Source organism: Fusarium pseudograminearum, chromosome 3 (genome assembly GCF_000303195.2).
Source record: "Fusarium pseudograminearum CS3096 chromosome 3, whole genome shotgun sequence".
Lineage (NCBI taxonomy): Eukaryota > Fungi > Ascomycota > Sordariomycetes > Hypocreales > Nectriaceae > Fusarium > Fusarium pseudograminearum.
Genome location: NC_031953.1, coordinates 629,280 through 652,524, shown reverse-complemented (window position 1 = coordinate 652,524; position 23,245 = coordinate 629,280). Strand labels below are relative to the sequence as shown.

The 23,245-nt window shown below is 49.0% G+C and overlaps 10 protein-coding genes across 10 annotated transcripts, besides 1 other annotated feature; 6 read left to right on the top strand and 4 right to left on the bottom strand.

Annotated features, from left to right (window-relative positions):
- Positions 1-292: 292 nt before the first annotated feature.
- Positions 293-1,516, top strand: FPSE_03941 (uncharacterized protein; the record flags this gene model as incomplete). Its single annotated transcript, XM_009257059.1, has 5 exons — positions 293-412; positions 501-507; positions 654-733; positions 782-818; positions 1,221-1,516. The coding sequence occupies 5 exons, from the start codon at positions 293-295 to the stop codon at positions 1,514-1,516; spliced, it is 540 nt and encodes a 179-aa protein (XP_009255334.1).
- A 1,290-nt stretch (positions 1,517-2,806) lies between these two features.
- FPSE_03942 (uncharacterized protein) lies at positions 2,807-4,258 on the top strand (the record flags this gene model as incomplete). The annotated part of the gene is made up of 4 exons (XM_009257060.1): positions 2,807-3,001; positions 3,080-3,151; positions 3,436-3,528; positions 3,584-4,258. 4 exons carry the CDS (start codon positions 2,807-2,809, stop codon positions 4,256-4,258), a joined length of 1,035 nt encoding a protein of 344 aa, XP_009255335.1.
- Positions 4,259-5,576: 1,318 nt separating this feature from the next.
- Positions 5,577-7,055, top strand: FPSE_03943 (uncharacterized protein; the record flags this gene model as incomplete). The annotated part of the gene is made up of 1 exon (XM_009257061.1): positions 5,577-7,055. One exon carries the CDS (start codon positions 5,577-5,579, stop codon positions 7,053-7,055), a length of 1,479 nt encoding a protein of 492 aa, XP_009255336.1.
- A 580-nt stretch (positions 7,056-7,635) lies between these two features.
- Positions 7,636-12,659, top strand: FPSE_03944 (uncharacterized protein; the record flags this gene model as incomplete). The annotated part of the gene is made up of 11 exons (XM_009257062.1): positions 7,636-7,654; positions 7,699-8,002; positions 8,061-8,706; positions 8,827-8,872; positions 9,105-9,262; positions 9,309-10,014; positions 10,099-10,224; positions 10,667-10,703; positions 11,310-12,060; positions 12,107-12,346; positions 12,591-12,659. 11 exons carry the CDS (start codon positions 7,636-7,638, stop codon positions 12,657-12,659), a joined length of 3,102 nt encoding a protein of 1,033 aa, XP_009255337.1.
- Positions 11,544-11,577: a microsatellite.
- A 235-nt stretch (positions 12,660-12,894) lies between the features above and the next one.
- On the bottom strand, positions 12,895-13,299 carry FPSE_03945 (uncharacterized protein; the record flags this gene model as incomplete). The annotated part of the gene is made up of 1 exon (XM_009257063.1): positions 12,895-13,299. One exon carries the CDS (start codon positions 13,297-13,299, stop codon positions 12,895-12,897), a length of 405 nt encoding a protein of 134 aa, XP_009255338.1.
- Positions 13,300-13,805: 506 nt separating this feature from the next.
- On the bottom strand, positions 13,806-14,621 carry FPSE_03946 (uncharacterized protein; the record flags this gene model as incomplete). Its single annotated transcript, XM_009257064.1, has 1 exon — positions 13,806-14,621. One exon carries the CDS (start codon positions 14,619-14,621, stop codon positions 13,806-13,808), a length of 816 nt encoding a protein of 271 aa, XP_009255339.1.
- A 1,005-nt stretch (positions 14,622-15,626) lies between these two features.
- On the bottom strand, positions 15,627-17,027 carry FPSE_03947 (uncharacterized protein; the record flags this gene model as incomplete). Its single annotated transcript, XM_009257065.1, has 1 exon — positions 15,627-17,027. The coding sequence occupies one exon, from the start codon at positions 17,025-17,027 to the stop codon at positions 15,627-15,629; it is 1,401 nt and encodes a 466-aa protein (XP_009255340.1).
- A 1,578-nt stretch (positions 17,028-18,605) lies between these two features.
- FPSE_03948 (uncharacterized protein) lies at positions 18,606-19,085 on the top strand (the record flags this gene model as incomplete). Its single annotated transcript, XM_009257066.1, has 1 exon — positions 18,606-19,085. One exon carries the CDS (start codon positions 18,606-18,608, stop codon positions 19,083-19,085), a length of 480 nt encoding a protein of 159 aa, XP_009255341.1.
- An 824-nt stretch (positions 19,086-19,909) lies between these two features.
- On the top strand, positions 19,910-22,068 carry FPSE_03949 (uncharacterized protein; the record flags this gene model as incomplete). The annotated part of the gene is made up of 3 exons (XM_009257067.1): positions 19,910-20,069; positions 20,116-21,041; positions 21,085-22,068. 3 exons carry the CDS (start codon positions 19,910-19,912, stop codon positions 22,066-22,068), a joined length of 2,070 nt encoding a protein of 689 aa, XP_009255342.1.
- A 318-nt stretch (positions 22,069-22,386) lies between these two features.
- FPSE_03950 (uncharacterized protein) lies at positions 22,387-22,833 on the bottom strand (the record flags this gene model as incomplete). Its single annotated transcript, XM_009257068.1, has 1 exon — positions 22,387-22,833. One exon carries the CDS (start codon positions 22,831-22,833, stop codon positions 22,387-22,389), a length of 447 nt encoding a protein of 148 aa, XP_009255343.1.
- Between the last annotated feature and the right edge of the window lie 412 nt (positions 22,834-23,245).

Here is a 23,245-nt window from a genome sequence, read left to right as displayed (position 1 = left end):
GGATGAAAATTTTCTCAGGCAGCAGCCGGTCACTGGAGACCTCTGCCCATCGACTTGTCTATTTAATGGGCACCAATGCCACCCATTTCTTCATTCTTACTCTCATCAATCACCTTTCCTTAGTATTCAGAAGCATCGCTATTATCTATATATTATCAAGCACGAGCCTGCCAAGAACGCGGTCGCCCAACCACTTCCACTGCCCAACAGTGCACAGAACACCCCTTCATCACTATACTATATACACAGACCATCTCGAGACAGAGGTACTGGTAGATTATGGGAATATGCCATGATCCCGAGACCCTTGCTCGTCACGCCGCGGAGGTTATGGCTTAACCTGGTGTTGTATGGGTCACTTTCCACGTTGAGCGGTTCCAGAACGAGACTGAAGCCGAGAGACGTATCTGATGTAAGTTACCTTTTCGTTATTTGTCTACCAAGCTGACCATTCCAGGATCCCAACACCCCACACTGTCGCCAATGTTACAGCCTTTCAGGGTGTCGGTTTGAGCCCAACCCCCGACGATCCTGTTATACAACCGAGTTGAGGAATAAGCGAATGGGATTTTGGGACTGTGGATGGAATCAGGGGATTTTGGTGTCGTACTTGATAAATTGAACATCAACGGCTATGCTGTCACACTCATTAGAATCCATCTGCGTGAGCCACCGCGCCTTCACAAAGTTGAAGACCTTGACGTTGGATGGTTTTGACATCCTATCCCTCTTGGTAAGTATTTCAGATGTTCACTTGGGTATTTAGTAACATATATTACAGTCTACATCTCCACGACTGCAACTCCTGCATTCATCAAGTAAGTAGGCCATCGGTATGTCCACATAACAAGTTGCAATATACTGACTTAGATCACAGGAAGGCGACCATTCATAAGGACATTGTTCGCCTTTTGCATCACCGATCTATGGACAATACCATATCGATCCTATATATTACCTCGATACCGCAAGCGATCATGCAGACTCTACAGGCCATGACCTCCCTTGAGTCGTTGCATCTTAATATTCTTGCATTTTCAGAGCAGCAGGAGCTCGCGTTTCTAGATCTCCTGTACCGTCACCACCCATTGCCATGTTCAACAACCGGAGTTAGACCTCTGGAACGTTGAATTGAACGGTTGGTCGAAAGTCAATACTTTGAGCTCTGTCAAATGACTGGACCATGAGCGACCACTTGCCGCTGGCTGGTATGAAAACAGCCAGATGGATTCCTTCTTTATATTATGGGCACACGTCACGAGTGCATCCCGATGTCCGCCAACCAAAACAACCACGTCTCATTGGCACGCATAGCACTTCATCGCTAATGACTGAGACGTTTTGGGCCCATGATGTCTTCTCTTCGACTCATCCTCCTTTTAGCGCTGAGGCTGGTTTACCCATCCCACTCTCAGCAGACGAAATGGTCAAGATTAGCACACCTGAGCTGAATTCTACCCAGCCTGCTGGTACTCTAGAACATATAAAGGCAGAGATGGTTCAAGACCATCCCTAAAAGGTATAGATCCGTACACGAATCCCGCTTTCTGTTCAACAGGCTAATCTGGTTTTCAGGCGACCATTACATACGCCGATGCGAGATCGAAGCGTGACTTAATTCAACTTCATGGGGTTCTGCGCACTCCACTATTACTATATAATAAACGGCAATGCCGAGCACGGAGTATCATGTGTTGGATGACGGCTTGGCCACATACACGAGAACGGACGTGTCAATCTCGCTCTGGCTATTGTAGCCAACCCCCCCGAAACTCGTCGACTTTCAGTCGTGCCAACACCTCCGGCAAGAGTGGAAGGGGCTCCTTTGACGGTGTTGCCAAAAAGCCCAAGAGAAAGATCCCTTGAGGGATTTTACTTTGAGATGTAAGCCAAGGGAACCTGCTCATCACAGAACATGGCGTCAAGCTTCTCCATTTTCAACTCTTACTCTGAGGAATGGACCCGGCTCTCAGTGGTTCATCTCGAACCGCGAAGAGTTAGTGCGCGCTGGAATCCTCCCCCGTAACTAGTTATCGCAGAGACTGTGTGCCATCCAACTACTGGAACATCAAGGTGAATTTTGCTTGCCCCTCATCTTCAACGGGTTCACTGACTCATTTTCGCAGCGCATCTACCTGATAATAAGGTTTCCTTTTGCATTACACTTTTCAAGCAGCAGCGCATCTACAGTGATCTTCCGAATGTGGTCGTCGAAATGCTTCGAATCAACCAGTCGGACCTCAACACACAGACTACACACCGGATGCCTTTTTAAGCATTTCCGATGTTAGCAAGAACAGCTTGAGAATGACGGAGGCAGTAGGCCAGACTCGGCGGTGTTTTCGTTGGGTCGGAGGTTGCAACGGATTAGATGTCTATGAACTTAGCTTGGTACACATGTATTATGGGCGGAATAACCGCTTGTCAGTGTTCTCTTATTGTTATACTAGATAAATAAACTATAAACTTTATTATGGTAGAGTTTCGTGATTTCGAAAAGTGTTAATGTACTGTTGGTAGCACCTCTCTAAGAAGGATGACTCGCCACCTTGTGTATGGCGGTACACTAGGTATCTATCTTTAGAACAAAAAGAACAGCGACCACAATGGGATTTTCTCAAAGTTGGACTCTCGGGATCTTGAATCTTGCGTCCATCTGGGTCATCCAGGGCGACATTGGTCTCTGCCTGAAATTCGATGGCAGTGCCAGTTGGACAGGCAATCAAGACAACTCACTTCGTGTGATAATCCAAGTTCAGAAGGGGGTCATCCTCGTTTCCCGTTGCCGTGCGCCGGTTCGCAAGCCATGCCGAAGCTACTCTTCCTGAATTCGTTCGTTTTGATCCGTGTATTGCGTCCGCGCATCAGGCTTGACCAGGTGGTTCTGGCAATGGTTTGTCGCATTCTTGAGCGATTCTCTGGCCAGGCGATGGCATCTGACGTTGGTTCCCTGGCGCGCCTCACACTGTACGAACTCCGCGTCCTTTTGGCAGCCACATGTGTACGTGACGTACTTGAGGGTGCACATTTTGATGCTAGCGAGAAATTCCGAGTTAGACATGACTTACAAAAGGTATAGAGAAGTAGATACATACCTTGGAAGGGAGGCCTTTGTGTTTGGGTATTTGGCCAGCGGTTCTTTGAGGCGGTGGTGAGTGATGACAGGGAGCTGATGGGCTGAAAGGCTAACGGCAGTGGGCGTTCGACGCAAGCTGGCGGGTCCCGTGACAACGACTCATTTGAACCAATCAAAAGGTTGTATCCCTACCATTTACAGGCCTTCCAGGTGTTGCAGGCTCTAAAAACAAAACCTAGGCAGTAAAGCTTACTCATTCATCAACAAGTCCTGAGTTACCGCGCCGTCAGCAATCTTTGATTCTTTGTCGTCTTTCGCGCTTGATGCCTGCTCTTATTCCTATTCATACATAATTCCAGTTCGATTCAGATGCAATGGAAGAACCGAGCGAGAAGCTGGACTCTGCAGGAACGGGGCCATGTCTCCCAATATATCCTACGTCAGCAAACATCGTGAGCCTGTACCGTTTTGATGATATCTCGTACCGCTGCTAAAATTTGGTTCAAGTATTTTAGATTTGGCAGCCGAACCGTTTGTGCCAATGGAACTGCGTCCGATCATTGTCATCCCAATGTGCTACGCCTAAGGATCCGTCAGACTTCTCTTGACCGCTTTATCGAGTCATTGTTCTCTATCTTGTCGAGATTAAGCGGTACCTGGATACAGGACAAATTCCCAGAATGGTTCCTGCCCGAGAATATCGTCTTGAAAATCGAAAAGAACAACTGGGAGGCCGAGTTTGATCATGAAATTGTGGCATACGACAAATTGCGGTGCGTGCAGGGTACTGTCATCCCCAAACTATACGGCATGATCGATTACCACCACAAACGCGCTGTGGTTCTTTCGGATCTTGGAGGATTCTCGCTCGCGACCCCAGAAGGTGCAGTGCTCGACAAAGACGATCTTCAATCCCTATTGCATCCCGCCCTGACATCCCTCGCTGAACTGGGCGTTTGTCACGATGATACTAAACTCGACAACTTTCTGCTCGTGACTGAGGAGGGGAAGGATAAGATAATGATAGTGGACTTGGAATCAGCAGATTTTGAGCAAACGGAAGAGGAACTTGTCTATACAGCGAAAAACAAAACAAACTGGCTGATTCGACAGTATCAAGGTCATATAGATTGTATGGAATACGACGGCGTGCGTCTACCCCAGCGGCCCCTCAGAACGTAATATCACCCGTACTGGAGGTCTGGGATAATTTGTTTAAGTTTTTGAAGTCTTGGGCTAGAAATTGAATGTCTGCGGAATTGAAACACCACGAATCATCTTGGGTGAACAAAAACTAAATTGGTGTGTGATACAGAGTGATAAGCAGCCATGCGTACTACAAAGTTAGAGTTTAATTAAACCAAGACACGGTGAGACGTTGGCGTTGCCAAGATAACCCAATTCATCAACATTCCTTGATGTAACGCGGGGAAGCTAATGTTTGTCTGGCAGGTCGATCCCGTGCATAAACGATAAACGGAACGGCTTCCGTCCAATTCATGTGTCTGCCACATCCAACGGAGAGTCTGATTCAGATCGACCCAACTCGTTCCCACCGTTCGATTCGCCTCACAAGGCTGGGTTACAGTACATATTGCCGCAGCAAACTGAGAGCAGATCATTGCTACAAACTGAAGTAGATGCAGATGGCAGAAGGCAATGTAACGCTCGATCGCTGTGTTTCTTTCGAAGTAGGACAAGATGGTCGGTCGAAGAAACGCAAAGCCAGACCAAAAAAGGCAAGCCACGGACGGACAAGTACAAAAGTGGTAACTAACGGATATAACGTTTTGGCAAAAAGGTGGCACAACTCAATTCACGACAAGGTTCTTATCTTTGGTCTGGGGGATACAAGACTAGCTTTGGTTGTTTACCCCAGACATTTACAAAAGAACCGGTGAGAATATACGGGCCGCCTAGTCAGTATCTAGATAAACGAATGAGTTGATTAATCATGAGTATTAGCGGTGGCTGTGGTGGCAAAAAGAACAGGGTTGTCGTCGAATAAGCTTGAAAGATGCTTATTATTACCCTTAATGCCTAGTCAATCGCGTGCTATCTGAAAAGACCCGCCAAGGCTATGGACCTGCCCGTTATCAACATAGTTCAGAGCGAGTCAAAAGTTCCCTGGCGACGTGTGATTTGAGTCGGCGCTAGTTCCTGGAAGAGGCAGTTCCTGCGGGGGACAAGACCAGACGCCAAGATTCGATCGTCAAATACATCCCTGGAACTTCCTCTTTGGGGTGAGCGCCGTAATCGGAGTTTGTGGTTGATTGGTGCATTCGTTCTTGTGCTATGCAGAAGTGCCGTGCAGTCATTTATCCTATCACCAAACAGAAGCCATGCCTGTCCGCCTAGACTTGGTATGAACAACAGAGATACAGATGGAGGAGACGGTGATCTGCACCTATAAATATCAATCCATTCCACTACAACAAACCTCCCTCTCACCTCACCTCTTCTTCACCCTCTCTCTACTCACTCGTTCTCCGTCCTCACCATGAAGTACTCTACCATCCTTGCCTTGGCTGGCCTCGCCAGCGCTTCTACCCCCAAGAAGCCGCTCGTCAACGAGCTCAAGCTCCAAAAGGACATCACCCTCAAGGGTCTCATGGCCGGTGCGCAGAAGCTCCAGGACATTGCAGAGGCCAACGACGACACCCGTGTCTTTGGAGGCAAGGGCCACAACGCCACCGTCGACTACCTCTACAACACCCTCAAGTCCCTCAACTACTACAATGTCAAGAAGCAGCCCTTCACTGAGCTGTACTCTGCCGGTACCGCCTCCCTCAAGGCTGACGGCGAGGACATTGCTGCCGCCATCATGACCTACACCCCCGCTGGTGAGGCTTCTGGTCCTCTCGTTGTTGCCGCCAACCTCGGATGTGCCGCCAGCGATTTCCCCGCCGAGTCCAAGGGCAAGGTTGTCCTTGTTAAGCGAGGAGAGTGTGCTTTCTCCGCCAAGTCCACCAATGGCAAGACTGCCGGAGCTTCCGCCGTCATCGTTTACAACAACGTCGCTGGCGAGCTTAGCGGTACTCTTGGTGAACCATTTGGCAACTTTGCCCCCATTGTCGGCATCAGCCTCGAGTCGGGTGAGGCTATCCTTGCCAAGACCAAGGCTGGCGAGGTCAAGGTTGACCTCAAGGTCGACGCTACTGTCGAGAACCGTGTTACCTTCAACGTCATTGCTGAGACCAAGGAGGGTGACCACGACAACGTTCTCGTCGTTGGAGGCCACTCCGACTCTGTCGCTGCTGGTCCCGGTATCAACGACGACGGCTCTGGTATCATCGGTATCCTCAACGTCGCCAAGGCTCTCACCAAGTACCGCGTCAAGAACGCCGTCCGTTTCGGTTTCTGGAGTGCCGAGGAATTCGGTCTTCTCGGATCTTACGCCTACATGAAGAGCATCAACAGCTCCGACACTGAGATCGCCAAGATCCGTGCCTACCTCAACTTTGACATGATTGCCAGCCCCAACTACGTCTACGGTATCTACGACGGTGATGGTGATGCTTTCAACCTGACTGGCCCCGCTGGTTCCGACGCCATCGAGAAGGACTTTGAGAAGTTCTTCAAGACCAAGCGTCTTGCTTCCGTCCCCTCCGAGTTCAGCGGTCGTTCTGATTACGCCGCTTTCATCGAGAACGGTATTCCCTCTGGTGGTCTCTTCACCGGTGCCGAGCAGCTCAAGACCGAGGAGGAGGCCAAGAAGTTTGGTGGTGAGGCTGGTGTTGCTTACGACATCAACTACCACAAGGCCGGTGACACCATCGACAACCTCAACAAGGAGGCTTTCCTCGTCAACACCCAGGCCATTGCCAACTCTGTTGCCAAGTACGCCAAGAGCTTCAAGGGCATTCCCCAGGTGAACCACCTCACCCGACGAAGGGACGCCGACCACGCCCAGATCTTCAAGCGCACCAGCGCTCACACCCACGCCCACGGTGGTCCTTGCGGTGCTGTTGAGGTTTAAAATGTTATATAATTACATGTACTATGAGAGATGAGCAGTTGTATTTCGATTTCTTGAACATATTATGTAGAGTATGCAAAAGCAGAAGATGAGTTATGAAGAATATAATACCATTTACATACGAATTATGAGTGAGATTAATAAGCGAATTTGTGATAAGGTGATGGGATTTGCTGACGCTGACATCATTCAAAGTTGACTCCAACATCAACATGGAGCAGTCATTTTTTTTCGTCGATGGCTTACACGCCGATAGAGCTTCAAAAAAGCGTATGCGCCAACATGTAATGAAAGGTAAAAATGCAGGCAAAACATTTCACCGGCCGTCGAGAACCACTCAAGTTGTTCGATATCACGCCATGGAGAGAATCGCGCGGCCTATTGGGACTCAATTCTTTACGTTTCCATTTCCTGTGCCGGTGACCAAAGTTGCCAGTAAAGCAATTAATGATTGTGGGTTATTCCTCTCACCTGTTATACTGTCACTGACGCTTTAGTCTTTACCAAAACTATCGATCTGATTTATCCGACGCAACTGGGATTTGATATTGAACAGTATAAGCTGCGATGGCTTGGAATCATGTTTATCAGCAAACCAGGTACTGAAACCCTCATATTTATCTCATTGTACCAACAGTGATAGCATACAACTGTTCTTTGGCTTTGATACAATCATCCAACGAGACCTATCTCGGCGCAGGCTATGGCTGTTCAAATTCTCTTTCGTGCTTGTCTCAAACTCTGGACCAACTGGCAAAACAACTTGCAAGCAGCGAGGCTTTATCCGATCATACGCTTTCTATTGTCACGGCGCTTATCAATCATGAGCAGGTAGCGGGGCACTACGTCGAAGCTGGGGCTCATGTGAAAGGTATGAAGAGAATTGTTGACCTCCGTGGGGGATTGGATAAGATACAAGATGGTGCTGTAGCGACCAAGATTTGCCGGTGAGTTTGCTTTCATTTTTTTCTGTCTGATAAGTTGTGTAGATACTGACTCTTGAAGGACTGATATTCTGTTTACTTTGCAACAAGGTGGCCACCCGTTATTCTACCGCGACAGGATGGATGAAATACAAAATTCTTTATTATCGCGAGGCTTCACGTTGCAGAGCGCAGAAGGACACAAATTTCTATCAAACCAGCCCGTACTCAAACAAGCCTTCCACGATGTCATAGGAATCTGCAACCTATTTAACCAGCACATCGACAAAAAGCCTCTGGATCTAGTCGAATTTCAAGAGGTTTTGACATCTATCTGCTACCGACTCTTGACATTCAGGACACTGAATGAATCCAGGCTCATACGAGACGTCGAATCAGCACACCACATCGGATTGCTGGTATTCATGATGTCACTTTTCTGGAACAACCATCAAAACTGGCTTGCTAAGCCGGGAATGATAGCAGCCTGCATCAGAGAAGCTTTGCAAGTGGTAGATGATCTTGAGGGAGGGTTTTTCTTTTGGCTGTTACTTTTGGGAGGGATTTCCGTCTCTGGGGAAGACGATATGCTATGGATGGTGATGAGACTACATGAGAAAGCCCAAAATCTTGGTGTTGTAACGTGGAACGATGCACGGAATTACTTGCTAGAGTTTCCCTGGATGAACGTTATCCATGATGCATCGGGAGAAAAGCTGTGGAATAAGGTGCGGAGTTTAGACATGGAGTTAAACGGCGGAGTTACGGCTGAAGTATAGCCCTGATTTAAGGTACAGTGTTAATTCCGATACAGCCTTCAATATGATGTTTTTTTTGATGAATTGTAGCTAATCATATCTTGTTATCGTGTACGACCTATTGCCGAATTGAGTAGTAAGTCTCTCATTGGACATTTGTCAAGGTTGAGGCGAGTTTCCGAATCGGGTAGCAAGTCTCTTATTGGTCAACGTTAAGTCGAACACTACGTATAGCTATGGCACTATTAACTTGATAGTTTATTCCGAGCATAAATAAAGAGGTCTACCGGTCCCAAAAGACTGGAAAGCCGGGCACTCGATACATACCTTTATAAGAACGACACTGCCTCTTTATCTGAATCCCAAAGACACCCTCGTCATGCCTTCTACTACACACTCAGAGTTTGGAACCAACACCGAGGCTATCGAAGTTGCCAAAGCTTTTCCTAATGGCATCCGTGGTAAAACTATCCTTGTCACGGGTGTTAACCGTGGTGGGATTGGCTTCTCAACCGCCCAAGCATTTGTAAGTCGGTCTATCACATGATCACTCCATATCTAACAGCGTCAAGTCTACGCAGGACCCGGCTCTCATCATCATCGCCAACCGCACCCAGTCTAAAGCAAATGATAGCATCGACACCCTCAAAGCTGAATTTCCAAACGTCAAATACCGCTTTCTAGAAGTAGACCTCTCTAGACAGACGTCTGTTCGAAAGGCAGCTGAACAAGTCTTATCATGGTCTGATGTCCCAACTATTGATTTAGTCATCAACAGCGCTGGTGTGATGGGCATTAATGAGCGCACCATCACTGACGATGGTCTTGAAATGCACCTCGCCACAAACCATATCGGACATTGGCTTCTTACATGCCTCATCATGCCCAAGCTCATCAAAGCGGCAGAGGATAAACCAAAAGGATCAGTCAGAATTATCAACATCACCTCCGCTTCACCAATGAGATCTGCGATGCGCTGGAGTGACATGAATTTCGACAAAAAGAACAAAGACCTTCCCGAAGAAGAACAACCCGTGTATCAATATTTGAAGCTCTGGGGCTACACCGACGTTGAAGATTCAACTTATCTTCCCCTAGATGGCTACAACCGCAGCAAAGTCGCCAATGTACTTTTTGGCATCGGTGCGACCAAGCGGCTCTTCAACAAGTACGGAATCCTGTCACTTTCCGCTCACCCGGGTGTTATCTGGGGCACCGAACTCGGGAGGAATTTCCCACAAGAGACTATTGACGCTGCAAAGAAAATGGGCGAAAAAGGTTTGTACACTATGAAATCATTGGGAGCGGGAGCCTCTACAGGTCTTGTTGCGGCGTTGGATCCAAAATTGGCTGTGGATGTAGGTGAAGGAGAGGGGAATCCTGGATCGTACCTCGTGGACTGTCAGATCAGTGATCAAGCGAATCCACTCGCTGTTTCGAGCAGTGAGGCTGAGAGACTGTGGGAGTTTTCTGAAAAGGCTACTGGAAGTGAGTTTCAGTGGTGAAGGGGCTAGGACTATGAGTCTGCCGAAGGCGACAACCGTGATCTCATTAGAAGAATAAGCTAAATATTCATGCATTCCTTCTCATGAGTCATAGCCATATCACATTATCGATTTCAGCCAGAGTTTCGTCTTGTACACGAGTCACTGTGAACTGACGAATGAACTTGGATAGAATGTACAATGTGATAGTTGTTGCAGAACTTGAAACAGTTTTCATGCTGAGACGAACATGACGTCTGTTTTATCAGTTTCATCTGAACTATCAGACGAACTAACGGCATATGTAAAGCTATTTTAAAATCCTTGTCTGTTTTGCAGTTACAAATATAGCCAAGCTGAGTCTCGTTGGTGTTTTGTCACAATTATTTCTATCCAACTCGGTACTGTCATCTCCTGTCAACTCGGCTAAGTCTTATCGATTGCAGATCAGGGTGCGGATCATCCTGTCGGCTACTTTGTTGGGTTAGTTCTGACACTGACAACATGGCTAATACACAACATACATATTCTCAAACCGGATATATCATGATCAAGCAAGACTATCTCATCTGATCTATCTTGTGTCTTCAAATTCCTGATCCCGCTGACCAATCAAACTCTCAACCCTGGCCCTCGACAACCAACAAATGTCTATTCCTCCCCAACAGAAACCACCTTGATCCTTGCAAAACTAGAGCAAAAGAGGTATAGACCGAGTGTTTTACCCCGCGTTTCGATTGACGGTAGAAACTCACACGTCCAAAGAGAAATTCCAACGCCTTTTTCATTCCCTTTTTTTTCACCTACCAAAACTGACTGACAGACGGTCACAACCAACCCATACACATAAAACCTAATCTTGCTTAGTGTCAATTTAGATACTCTTCTCTTTTTGGATTTGCCAAGTTAAGAGGAGTCGTTCCTGACCGGGTTGACAAGAGTCGAGTTTTTATTTAACTGGTCGACGTCGACGCGCCCCTTTTTTCCACGCTCGCTTCATTTACTCACTCACTCAACCAAGCTTTCAGTCAGAACAGTGGATTCACAGTACTTTCACCTACCTTTTTGAGTCTACTATTTTTCGATAAGCTATACTATGTCGGCGTCTCCACCTAGCGGCTCGTCCAAGAGGCGGGTTCGCACAGAAGCTCAGATGAGCCAGAAGCGACTAGCCGACCGCGTCAAACACAGAGAGAACCGCCAGGAGCACAAGTTACGGATGGAGAGGATGGAGGCGGATATTGCGCAGATCAGAAGGAATCTCGATACTGTATCTGCGCAGCTACGAACATTGCCCCAGATTGGCGCCGACTTGATGGCCTCACAACAACAGCAGCAGCAACAACAACAACAACAAAGACCGCCTCAAAGACAGACTACCAACTTCGCCAGTCATCCCCCTGGTGAATCTTATGAAATGGACACCAGCACCAACGTCAACGAAACCCCGGACTTCCCCGCGCGATCTGCATCCAACGGCCCAGGTAGAGCCTCGCCTCGTCCCGAACACGACATGCCAATGCCACCTCCCGAGGTCATGTCAAGCTTATTCCCTGCGCCGTCGCACGTGGACTGTCGATGCGGAGTGCAGCATCACTCGCAGGCCGACTGCCTAGAGTACCGCAGCTTCGCCATCCTGTACGAAACCCATGCCGCGTTTCCCCAGGATCCTCTGCATGCGCGATCCCTGCCCAAGAACCCTGCGTTACCTAATATGACGCTTCACTCGTACGGCGACAACGCTGTCACATGCTTTCTCACTTCTTTTCTCAAGGGGTTCGAGATGGCGAGTGTGGAGACTTTGTTTGGCGTTTATTTCTTTGCCTATCGACTTATGAGGGTTTGTGTTCCGTCTCGTCTGTCAGATCTAAACTAACGATTTATAGTGGCGCTTACATCCTGATCCTATGACATTGAAGGACGTGCCGCCGTGGCTTCTCCCAACCGAGGTTCAGAATACATATCCTCATCCCGTGAGCATCGATTACATCCCTTGGCCCGACCTCCGCGACTTTCTCTGTACGAATCCACGTATCAAATCTCGGCATTCCGTCAAGATGTATCTTGAGTCTCTACAGTTGAAATGGCCGCCTGGATGTTCTCTCATGACCATGGAAGGGGGTCAGGTCTGTGTTAGTCCAGAGTTTGAGGCTATTGCGTGTGATTTGAATAATTGGAAGCTGGGACCGCCTTGGTTGGACAATTTTCCACGTTTGATTTCACTGGTTCATCCTTAGTTGGGATGGAACATATCAGAGAAGTGATAGATACGTGACCGAACGGGGATGTATTGCAGGACAGATACATTTGCACGAGCGATAAACACTATCGTTATTTATAAGCGTTGCCTTTCTAATTACAAAATCAAAGTACATGTTGGTCAAGTTTCGCGCGATGCTAGGACAGTCTGCGCAATCTCTCGGTAAAGAATCACTGTAGGAAACAAGCTCAGACAAACACATCGTATCCTCTGCGGACCAGCTAGTGGGTAGCAGAAAAGTTGGCCTCCTAAGTCTTAGGGTATGAAAATAAGTAGTCTAAGAAACTTAGTCTAAGTGCCATAAGATGTTCTAATAATTTTGTGTCTTATGCTCCCAGCGGTAATTTTTCTGATACCCTGAGGACCAGTAGCATGTGTCGTTGTGTTTAATTAAAAAATACTATTCTAGATTCCTTATTTGATCTGCTCAACTACTGTGTCGAAATCGACCAACGGCCAAACTTCGGCAAACTTGCCATCAACAACATGATAAAGGGACACCTCAGTTGTTTCCACCTTGCGTCCCGTCGCTTGATATCCTCGAAATTCACCCTGATGTGTTCCTGAGTCCTTAAAGTGTACCGTCATGTAGTCGCCTTCGATCACTATATGTCGCACTTCCCCTTTCCAATCAGGGAACGACTCTAACAAATATTTGCACATGGCAATAATGTCGTCCGGTTCTTGTCGTTTGTCCATCACGTTGACAGGAGACGCGTAGAAGGATTTCATGACTTCAAAGTCTCGTGTGTTGAAACTTTCAATGTATTTTTGGTAGAGAGAACGAAATTCTCCGGCTTTGGAAGTGGTTTGTGACATTGTTGCAGGGTGGCTGTTGTGATGTGGTTTTGTGATGTGTTGATGTTGGTGGAGGGAAGAGGAAAAAAGCCGGATGGAAGTAAACAGCGCATTTTATGCCCAGCTGAACCTTATATTAGGACAGGGCAAGGCAAAAAAACAGGTCCAGTGTAAGCATTGGAGTCATAATGCTTGAAAAGTGTAATTGAAGATGGAAACCTTATCGTCAGGTATCAGAAACATTGTCCGCTGGAAGCATAAGAGACGAAATTAGTAGATCAGCTTATGCCATTTAGATTATGCTCTTTAGGCTATTTATTTTTGTAGCCTGAGACTTGGGAGGTCAACTTTTCTGCTACCCAGTAGGTTTGTCATGGGTTGAATTGAAACGATAGGCTCAAACTGAGTGATCCTTGCATGCGGGCACGGCAAAGACACAAGAGTCTTGCTAAACTTCCATTACTCATGTACTCCTCTCGTGATAAGTACAACGTTTCTACTCATCTGCTTCCGTATCAGTAGATGTATCAGTCGCTGTCATCTCGAAAAATGCAACCTCCGCCGCGTCCCGACTCGTCAACTAATTCGACTCGCAAATGCTCCAACTCTTCACACATTGACTCAGGGCTGGCATTTTCCTCAGCAAGTTCAAATTCAAGTAGCTTTATACCCTCTTCCGTAACGAGAAAATTGTATCGGTTAACATCTCCGTGTAAAAGCCCCAACTCGTGGAGTTTTCCAAGAGCTGTTTCGCAGGCGTCTAGGTCTTGGAAGGAGGCTGATCGTCCCTCTAACTTCTCCAAGAGAAACCCCATGACGCGGCCATTCTCGTGGATATGACCAAGAAAGCGCGGGGCGAGTCCGGAACCTTCAAGTAACTGGTATGCTCTCGTTTCCTGCTCTATACGAGGCATTTCCCACTCGAAGCGGGCGATTTTGGCAATCATCGTATCGCTTGGAAGGATTGAGTGCGAAACAGTTTCGAAAACCATTGGCGTGAGCGATTTGGTCTTCTCTAGGTCGAGGCAGTCAATTCGAGTTTGATGCCATTGGTGGATGCCAGGTCGTGTTGTGCTCGATACAGAGGTTTTCAGCTCGCCACTTGTCTCGTCTCTTGAGAGATGGGCTATGGTCCACTCCTCGTTGTCGGGAAAACAGGGTAGGGACGGAACGGGGAATGAGAGCGTATCCCTGTCAAAGGTTCCGGGCGAGGTGGTGACATATTTGACTCGAGTCCCTAATCGTAATCGGTAATAGCTTTCAAACGAGTCGTCGTCGTGGACTTCCATGGACAGAACGACCGGCTGCAGCGGCAGCGGGCTTGATGCTTGGTCGTCGGACATTTTCGACATTGGGCTGCTAGTTATAAAATCGTCAACTAGATGATATTTATGCTTCGGGTTCCCTTTACCTTGGGCATGACTCCTGTTCTGCGCTTGCGTCGTCCGTGGTGGTTTCCCTGCTGCGTTCGCTTTCGATGCATCGCAACGCTGTAGGTAACTCGATTGTGTCCATACGAGAGGCCCCTTCATAAGGTACCATCTGATCTTCGAGCAAATCTTGGTGATTGTTGGCTGGTGCTCCAAGACTCTCCCAATTTAGCGCTTCGTTGAGCTCCATTTGATCGGTTCCCGTCATCTCTCGATCGTTGGTGGGAATCGTTTGAACATGGGGGTAAGTAAAAGCGCTCGGGATGCGTTGCGTGACGTGTGTGATGGTAACGTAGGTGAGGTATTAAGAAAGAATCCTCCTCTAGTCGCAGCACATAGATGAGTCTAGTTCGTATCCTCGTCATCATCTCTTGTTGAGTCGTCGTCGAGCTGCCACTGGTAACTCGGGTGGCATCCTGCTGCCCTCATCACGAAATGCAGTCAGCCGCGTGCTCGCCAACTAATCCGACACTCAACGCTCCATCTCTTACGAATTGACTCACGGCTAGCATTTCACTCGAGGCGCTCAAAGTACCGCTTGTCCATCCCCGTCATAAGAGCTTGGGAAGGTGACGAAGGTGTTGTAAAAACACCAAAGATTGTCCTCGCATAGGTAGTTAGGTAGCTGGGTCGTATTCATTAGCCTTGCTTGACGTCACGGAATGTGGATGGATTGTAGGACAGACACATGTACACGGACGAAAAAAATTATTATTTATAAGCGTTGCCTTTCTATTTATAAACTAAAGCACATGTCGCTCGTTTGGGCGGCGATGTGCGTGACGAATGAGTCTGGAAGCAGACTTGGGCTCAGAGTATCAGAAAGATTGTCCTGAGAGCATAAGAGATGAAATTGTTAGATCATCTTATGCCACTTAGACTGTACTCTTTAGGCCATTTATTTTTGTACCCTAAGACTTAAACTCGGTCTTTGACGGTTTGGAGTAACTTCTCCAACGCTTGGCTATCTGGCTTTTCAGCCTTTACCAGTGACTCGTCTACCAAGCGCGGCATACTCTTCTGCAGCTCACTCCTTTCATAATAATGAAGGCGTGGCGGCTCAAACCAGCGCCCGGAAAAGGCGAGATACCGCAACTCCATTTGCCCAGGGAACGGACATGTGTCGTGCCTGAAATACACTGCCCAGGGCTGCCTGTCAAAGCTGAAGCGCCTCAACCGGGGAAGGCTTTCGCGGATACTGTGGAATAAAGTGTCCCATCTCAGTCTGCTTTCATACCAGCCAGCGAAAGGTCCAAGGCCCAAAGCATTGACCTTTGACCAACCTTGTAAGTCAACATTCCAGCGGGAAAAGTCAGGATGCTGCACATGACAATAGGCGGCGATGGTGCAGTTGTGCAGATGTAGAGCCATGAGAGTCTTCTGCTCCAGAATCCACTGAAATTGATCCTTGTGAAGGATGTCAAAGCCGTCCAACGTCAAGGTCCTCAGATTGGGAAATGATAGCCCTTTTCCGTTGAATTCTCCAGGGATACTTCCCCAGTGCTTACCAGAGATTGTCAATTCGACAAGCTGATTTGCTACCAACGGCAATAGCTTGTTTTGCAGGTAACGGGGAAACCGTCTCAGCTCTTCCCGATGAACGAGGTCAGGTCTCTCCTCGTCAGGATGCAGCTTTCCGTAGCTTTCAGAGAGAATCCTGATGTGCAGCCGTTGGATGTTTTGGAGCACGCTGCTTGCGATGGTGTTGGGTAGTGGCATGTTTTGTAGATTATCCAACACTAATTCGCGAATGACTGACATTTTTGGACGCGTAGCTCGCTTTTCAACGGTTTCAGCAACTGCGCTGAGCGTATAGAGACGAGTGGCGGTCGGTTCAGGATCGGCAACTTCGACATCACCCCAAGGCTGTCGATCCGCGTCTGGTCCGGCGCAGCAAGATGTGAAGCGGACCTCGATAGCATCGAGGTTGGGCATATCGTAGATTCTCTCGATCGCCGACACGAAAGCAGGCCATTTACCGCTTTCCTCCCACGATGCAGGCCAGGAGTCTTTGTGGCATGAACCTTGCCAGTCCTCTGCGGCAGACTCGATCGTGATGCGCCGAGCAGCATCTGCAACTGTCTTTGAACCTATAAGACGATGCCAGTGATAGAACCAGCTCGTCATGGTGTCTATATCGTTATGGAGTGCTAGCGTCCGGAAAAGATGCTTAGATGCTAGGTCGTTCCAAAGACGGCACACCAGGCGGACCTTTGTGATATCACCAAGGTGTTGAAAACCGAGGCAATGTTTCTCATTCTCGGTCATGAGATGGCCGAAGATCGTGCTCAAGACCTCGTTTGGAAGAGTTGGAAGCATTTTGTCGGGTTGGTCTATTTCGTCTGTCGTGCAGAAGACAAGATGGATGTTGAAAGACGGGATGCCTAACAGCGGGAGGGAGCTCCTGAAAAATGAGCGGGGCTCCAGATACGTGATTCAGTGCAGCTGCAGTTATATGTGATTCAGTACAGCGAGTAATAGTGGACGTGATTCAGTGCAGCCCCAGAGATACGTGATTCAGGGGCAGGCAGCTCCAGTGATTCAGTGCAGCTCTAGTGATGATGGATGTGATTCAGTGCAGTTCCAGTGATGTGATTCAGGCAGCCTTAGTGACACGCGATTCAGTGCAAGTACCTACTAACTAAGGCATCTACAGTTCATTACCTATATTCCATAATACAAACATAGGTACACAAAAGCCCTTTTTTGCAATAGGAGATGAATGCAGCGGAAAGAGCTCCTACCCCTTGGGACCTCTGTTCTCTGGGTCCAGTCTGTTCCCTAGCATGTCTCTGTCGAAGGGGAAGGGACTGACTTCGCTCTTGGCTGTCCTCTGAAGATGTGTCAGCAGGCGGTTATACACAGCGGATGCCAACATTGCCGTCAAGAATTGCATGGCAGGCATATCTTCGTCGACATCATCAGCACCGGGCTCTTCAGCGCCAGGCTCTGCAAAATGGGCGGGGCTCCGGATACGTAATTCAGTGCAGCTACCGAGATGCGTGATTCAGGCAGCCTTAGTGACACGTGATTCAGTGCAAGTACCTACTAAGGCATCTACAGTTCATTACATTATACAAACATACACAAAAGCCCTTTATTGCAAGCGAGGCTGCCTAAAATGTTCGAAAAAAGTGTGGATCGGCCCTCATCAGCGACCTACTGATGGCTCAGATGCTGCGAAGCACGCGGGGTATAACCCCGAAGACAGGAAAGCCATTCAGGAGCTTACTCAAAAGTGTTCGGTTATTAGGAAGATGGCAGATGAGTTCGAGGAAGACGCTAAGACTTGTAAGAACGCTTACGAGCAGCTGGAAGATCAATGTATCCCCGCTAACTACGCACGCAGGTGCGCGATGATGTTATCTTGGACAAATCCGAGATGCCCTGACTCGTCCTTCGTGTCACCATCAGAAGCTCAGTGAATCACCGCCAGCTACGCACGCGGGTGCGCGATGATGTGGTCTTGGACAAATCCGATATGCCCTGGCGGCAATTGGTCCTTCGTGTCACCATCAGAAGAATATTGTCCACCCTCCTGGATGATACTCGTGAGGCGATGAGTCGAGTGTACTACAAGTTCATCATCTGCGCAATACTAGCCAAGAAGGAGCCAGAGGTCGAGTCGGAGCGAGGTCGAGTTGGAGCAGCTGCGCGAAAAGCCTGTCAGATACACCAGTGCCGGTTTCCCTAGTCTCGACCCAGCGATCACTCAACGACAAATGAGCAAGTCATTGTCGATCTCTATCCGGAGCGAGAGGTCGAGTCGGAATACTCACGAGGCGATGAGCCGAGTCTACTACAAATTCATCATCTGCGCAGTACTAGCCAAGGAGGAGCGAGAGGTCGAGGGGGGAGCAAGAGGTCGAGGGGGGGCAAGAGGTCAAGGGGGGCGAGATGTCGAGGGGGAGCAGCTGCGCGAAAGGGAAACGCCTGTCAGTCACACCACTGCCCATTTCGCTGGTCTCGACCCAGCGATCACTCGATTCGTTACCACAGGAAGCCTTAGTGAAGGTGACAGCTTCATTCAGGCTTTCGACTTTACGAGCCGCACCAAGATCAGAGCGAGAGGTCGAGTTTGAGCAGCTGCGTGAGAAGGAAAAGCCTGTGAAGTTCACCGCTGTGGCTTTCCCCGGCCCCGACCCAGCGATCATTCGATTCGTTACCACGGGAAGCCTTAGCGAAGGTGACAGCTTCATTCAGGCTTTTAACTTTATGAGCCGCACCAGGATCCTGGATATTGTGACAGGCAGAAGTAAAGACCTCGAGCGCACCGGCAAAGTCCAGAAGATCGAACTGTGGATAGCGAAGAGAACGTCAACGGGTTCCTGGTCAGCGATGGCCGAGGTCTTTTGTCCACCCGCATACACCATTTGATTTCAATAGCCTAGTGGATAATAAAGGCTGCTAATTCGTCCCTCGCAAATCGACGTTGCCAGAGCTGTAATCTCTCCACCTCTCGCTTCTATTGGAGATCGACAATAACTTGCTCATTCGTCCCTCGCAGATCGACGTTGCCAGAGCTGTCATCGCTCCAACCTCTCGCTCCAGCTAGGAATCGACACTAACCTGCTCGCTCATTCGTCCATCACAAATCAACAACTCGATCATTCGCACATCGCAGATCGACGTTACCAGATAGGCGGATCACTAAAAAATAGGGACTGAGAGCAGTACAGACGAAATCATTAGGCCAATCTTAGGCCACACATACACTAAGAGTGATCTAATATTTATATTAACCACTAAATCGGTACCGGTTTTTATGCAACCCACCTGCCAGAGCTGTCATCTCTCCAACCTCTCGCTTCTATTAGAGATCGACAATGACTTGCTCATTCGCCCATCGCAAATCGACGTTGCCAGAGCTGTCATCTCTCCAGCTTCTGCTTCCAACTCGACCTCTCGCTCGCTCCAGTTAGAGATCGACAATAACTTGCTCATTCGTCCATCACAAATCGACGTTACTAGAGCTATCATATCTCCAACTTCTGCTTCCAACTCGACCTCTCGCTGATTGAACCTTGCCGGCATGATGGAAGTTGTTCAATATTCATCGTGAAGTCGTGTAAGTCGATGGGCTTATCGATAAGCACCCCGCCCCTCACCGAGTTCACCGAAGCTCACCTTGAAATTGTCGACACAATCAGCCCACCATCCACAATGCCTCAATTGACTCAGACATAGCTGCATTCGCCGCAATGGTGCTCCCTCTCGCCCGCTGCCGCGCTTCATTGCGTTATGGCACATGCACAAGATCAATATACCTCCTACGCACGCGACAATGCCTCCCCCGAAGCTTTACCCAAAGCTCAATTGTCGCAGCAGCACGCAGCGACATCCTCAGCGCCTGGGATAAGTGTACGTTCTTCTTACTGTATATGTTGATGTTTTCTGACATACGCAGATAGCAACTCCGATATCCCTCTCAACCTCGACCACAGCGATAAATGCGTTGGCTTCTTAAGCAAGCGACGAACAATCCACAAACAACTCGCATTCGCAGACCTTACCACACCCTCGGGCGAAACCATCCAGATCTGCTCCGACGCAAAGAAAGACGCCAATGCACACACCCTCTTCACACAGATCCCCGCATACAGTCCCGTCGTCGTCAGCGTCAGCGGCCAAGCCGACGAACCAGCCGACAAAACATCCAAACCCACAGTCTATCTCAAAGACATCCGAGCTCTCAACACCGTCCCCCAGAACCTCATCGTCACATCCGAAGTCCAATTCCCTCCCAAGAAACGCCACTACCAAATCCGATTCCACCAAGAGCTGCAAGAGAGACTCAAGTTTAGGTCATGGCTGAAGGGAGAGCTGACAAAAGGTTTACAAGAGAAGGGGTTCACGGATATCGAGACACCAACGCTGTTCAAGTCGACGCCCGAAGGTGCGAGGGAATTCCTGGTGCCGACTCGTCAGCGCGGCAAGGCGTATGCGCTGAATCAGAGTCCTCAGCAGTATAAGCAGACGCTCATGGCTAGTGGTATCTCGCGGTACATGCAGTGGGCGCGATGCTTTCGTGATGAGGACAGTCGAGCGGATCGTCAGCCCGAGTTTACACAGCTTGATATGGAGTGGTCGTTTGCGGGCGCATCCAAAGTGCGACAGGATGTGAATGACATTATCTTGTCTGCTCTCGAAGCACTACGACCGGCACATAGCTACCAGGAGATCCGGGGAGAGCGTATTCCTGTGTTGTCAGAGATTCCTCGAGGCGCTCGTCCAGCAGATGAGCCTGTAGCGCACACCTTTACAACACTCAAGTTTCAGGACTGCATAACGTCTTATGGAAGCGACAAGCCGGATTTGCGCATCCCCAACAAGGTATGTTCGTCCAAGCCTTGCACTACTGCAGCTAACTGTCTAGATCCACGCACTGCCAGATCTCGAACCATATAAACAATTCGTCAGCATGATCACCCACCTCGAAGATCCCCTAATAGAATCCTTTACGTTCCCCCTTTCCACAGAAGACCCCAACGAAGCGCGCAAGCTGGTCACAAAGTTTATGGACAACCTACCAAGCGCACTGGCCGACAACCCCGATGGCAAGCCTCAGATTCTAGTGTGCGACAGAAAAGCGCCTCTCCAAGGCTTCTCGTCACTAGGCTTCGAGTTCCAAGACGTTATCGATCTTGTAGCAGATGAAGGCGTCGAGCAAGGCGACCTGGTCATCTTCCAAGCACGAGAGAAGCCCAAGGGCCAATACTGCTCTGGGTCGACAAAGATAGGCGATGTTCGAATCGCGTTGTGGAAATTCTTCGTCGAAGAAGGACAAATGGAGAAACCCCGCCTCGGCGATCCGGGATCATTGCAGTTTGTCTGGGTGACAGATTTTCCCATGTTCAAGCCCACCGAGAAAGGCGAGCCAGGCCAAGAAGGTGCCGCGGGTATCGCAGCATCACACCACCCCTTCACAGCACCGCTCTCGAAAACCGACCTCGAACTACTCTTCACCGACCCTCTCCAAGCCAAGAGCGCAGCCTACGATCTCGTTCTCAACGGCGTAGAAGTCGGCGGTGGCAGCGAGCGTATCCACATCGCGGCGGTGCAAAAGTTCATCATGAGCGATGTTTTACAAATGACTGACAAACGAATCGCAGACTTTGCGCATCTGTTTGAGGCGTTAGAATCTGGATGTCCGCCACATGCCGGGTTTGCGCTGGGCTTTGATCGACTTGTGGCGTTGTTGACGGGTACAGCGACGGTGAGGGATGTGATTGCGTTTCCCAAGACGATGAAGGGAGAGGATCCGTTTGTCAAGTCGCCTAGTCGGTTGACGGATGAGCAACTTGAGCCTTATGGGTTGCAATTGAGGAGGAGTGATCAAAAGGGGAGTGATGTCGAATGAAGCTCTCGTAGATTTGGATTAGATAGTGAGCTTCAACATGACTGTATTATAGAACCATGTACAACACCATACAAGTTAGATATCAGCAACACTTTACATTCATTGTCATATTCAGTCACATCATGTCACATCCAGTCACGTCCTGTCAAGATTGTAGTAATTGCTTCATTGTATGCCTAGCTGGTCATTCAACGCCATTATCCTCCCCGAGCCAGGTCCGCACATCTATGTGTACCTTCTATGCCCTAGGGTCCCAAACTCCGATTGTAAAAGTGTACATGCTGCGTGGTATCTTGGTGCGAAAAAGAAAAGAAGCACTTAAGCGAGGAAGAAGCCAAAGGCGGTGACACCAATAGCAGCCATCATGGCAACAACACCAGACTGACCGCTCAGGCTAGCAGCAGCGTTGTCGTCGTCCGTGGCAGCAGCAGAGACGCTGACGACAGCACCACTAATGACAACCTCGATCTTGGTGCTGGCAGCGTCGACCTTTGTGGAAACGTAGTTGCCGGCGTTGCTGTAGTTGTCCTTGACCCAGCTCTTGGCGTCGCCGCCGTGCTCGGAAGCCCACTGCTCGACCTCGTTGGCGTTGGTCTTGACCCAATCTTCGACGTTTGTGATCTTTTCGCCGGCCTTGGTCTCGGCCCAGTTCTTGAGGTCGTCGCCGAGGTCACGACGGAGGACGGCGGGTTGGGTGACTTGGGGGGCAGCCTCTGAGGCGACGAGGCCAGCGGCGGCGAGGATGACGACCTTGTTGAAGAGCATGATGAGGTTGTGAAGGTTGAAGGTTTGTTTAGTTGGAGGTGAAAGGTGTTGGTTGATGGATGAAGAATTGATGTGATTGTTGTGATGAGAAAAACTTAGGAGCAGTTCCCCTTGATATAGGTCTGTAATTTCTCTTTACGAGCTAAGACCGCTGTGGCTGCCTTCCATTGACAGCAAGGTTGGGGACTAAGTCAGGCCCTGCATGAATGACACGGGTAGGTCATGTTCCACCTGTGCGCCCCTGTATTTAGTGAAAATCGTCCAATCCCACACGTTCTGTCACCTTGCCCGGCGCAGATCTAAACCTGTTTTAAAGCCTGCGCCTCTACTTGTCATCACCAGCACGCTTCTGGTGGCCATTCCTCGTTTCAGCCGATTGATCGGTGCCAGTTTCTTGTTCCTGGCTAAACGG